The 2,166-nt window shown below is 40.1% G+C and overlaps 1 protein-coding gene across 1 annotated transcript in view; it reads right to left on the bottom strand.

Moving 5' to 3' along the window:
- The window catches only part of dnali1 (dynein, axonemal, light intermediate chain 1), a gene marked incomplete at its 5' end in the record, with an annotated part of 2,854 nt that extends 862 nt beyond the window's left edge, over positions 1 to 1,992 (bottom strand). Inside the window, 4 exon segments of the mRNA XM_014018602.1 lie at positions 500 to 664; positions 820 to 998; positions 1,107 to 1,276; positions 1,871 to 1,992. Of these exon segments, the coding sequence (XP_013874056.1) occupies positions 500 to 664; positions 820 to 998; positions 1,107 to 1,276; positions 1,871 to 1,992 (636 nt within the window).
- Between the last annotated feature and the right edge of the window lie 174 nt (positions 1,993 to 2,166).

Raw genomic sequence — 2,166 nt, 5'->3', positions numbered from 1 at the left:
AACAAATAGGCTTTAACAAGGCTTTAATAAGCTAAACAATAGAGGTACATGAGAAAACGTGTTCATAATGAACGAAAATAAATAAATAATTAAATTGTGTCCGTGCTGGTCTCAAACCCTGGTCTCCCACTCCCAGATCCAATACTCTACCCATTACCCTATTGGAGACGTGTTGTGAAATGAGCTGCACATTGCACAACAACAACCGTGACGCTTTTTATACTGAGGAGGTGGAGTTTCACCTRGGGGTTGCTAGGTAAGGGGCTGAACGCAGGTTCCGGTGGGTTGTCGTACGGCTTGTGACATCATAAAATGACGGAAGTACAAAACTTGTCATTAATACACATTAAAAATATATTTACTTACAGTAAATATGCCCCTGGGTGCATTTTTTTGGTCCTAGGACTGTTTTTTTAAGAAGTACATACCCAAAGTTGAGTAAAAAAAAATACCTTTAAAAAGTGAATTTTGCATAATAGGTCCCCTTTAAAAAAATTACCTGGAGCTGCTGATTCTTTTCCTCTAACAACCGAATCTTCTGAATGAAGTTATTTTCCTGTACCCGTCTCTCTTCAGCTTTGGTCTTTTCAAGCTCATCATATTTGATTTTCTGTTCATTTAACTGCTTTGTCAGATCTTGTATGCCATTCTCCAGGTCTGCAATCTGTTTAAAAAAATTAAGATGTCCAGCAAACTGTTTTATAACATCAGTAAATTAAAGAATTGGTGCCCTCTGGTGGACTTGCAACTTAATTGTGTATTGTGAAGTGGTCAAACTGTAAATGGATATTTTGTCTTYAGTCATGACAAATAACTTACCCTTTTCTCTAGGTGTATTTTTTCAGTCTCAGCACACATTGCCTTTCTCATGCCGAAACCAATGCTGCTCACATACAATGTATGGAAAGCATCGAAGGTCATATTTATTTCATCTCTGACCCGCAGCAGCAGCAGACCCATCTCAGCACACATGATGGTGACCTGTCTGATTAGCTCGTCTTAAAGACATTTAAAAATAGAATTGAGTTCATGTTAATGTCAATCAGCTCCATCTTTATAGATCTGAATGTATGAATGTTGACGTATCCTCAGCATCTTAACCTTACCGAAACACTGACTGAAGAGCTCCCTGCGAACAGGACAGATGCCCGTTGGTCTGGCCTTTCTTTCCTGGAGCTTTGTGTYCAGGAGTTCCCTCAGGCGTAGCACATCTGCTCTAGTACAGGGTACACTGGACACTTTCTGCACGCACAATTCGTTTCCCTCTGTCCATTCCCTGCATTACCAGAGGTTCACAGGTCTGAAGTTAACATACAATTTGCTTTAGAGCAGGGGTGCCCAAACTTATTCCCTGAGAGGGCCAAAATGAAAATCTACTCGAGGGCTGCAGGCCAWATGCAGTACTATAATRGAGAAAATGCATATACTTACAAATAAAGTCMTTTTACTTTTTATGATTTAGCCWAGAGCCAGTGCAGTGGCTCACATTGTGTTTGTGTTTTTTTATCCGTACACTTGCTCGGGCAGCAAAGGCTCAGGGGACATTTCATATGTTGATAAAATTTGAGTATTTGTAGTCTTATAAAGTTTTAAAATCTACATGTGTGCTTAAAACTAATGTAAATATCTTCATTGGTTTATTGTATTTTATATTTACCGTAATCTTAATATAATTCAGCGGCAAAGTCAGCTATCTGCTACAGTCCCTGTTTTAGTCATTGGGCCATTGGATGTAATTACTGCACATGGAAATACAGTTACTACAGAGGATGACAGGCAATTAAAAACCACTGGCGGGCCAAATCAAATGGCTTGGCAGGCCCGCGGGCCCCACTTTGGGCACCTCTCCTTTAGAGGAAGACAGCTATACCTGGGTGGATGGATCCTGTCCAGGATGTTCTCCTTTTTCATCTCTGGGGCATATTTTGGTTTAGGAGGAGATGGAGTGACTGTGGAGTCGTCAGAGGACTGGGAGCTCACTCTCAAATGTCCCTGTAATAAATTTTCTGTTATTATACATATATTTACTCAACTTTAATGTAAACTCCTGTGGATGTATCTAGCAAAACAATGTTCATATGTGAAGCTCCCCTGACTGAGCATATATACACTCACCGGCCACTTTATTAGGTACACCTGTCCAACTGCTCGTTAACACTTAATTTC

Source organism: Austrofundulus limnaeus, unplaced genomic scaffold (genome assembly GCF_001266775.1).
Source record: "Austrofundulus limnaeus strain Quisiro unplaced genomic scaffold, Austrofundulus_limnaeus-1.0 Scaffold196, whole genome shotgun sequence".
NCBI lineage: Eukaryota > Metazoa > Chordata > Actinopteri > Cyprinodontiformes > Rivulidae > Austrofundulus > Austrofundulus limnaeus.
The sequence above is the reverse complement of the archived record's forward strand: the minus strand, read 5'-3'. Positions and strand labels throughout refer to the sequence as shown.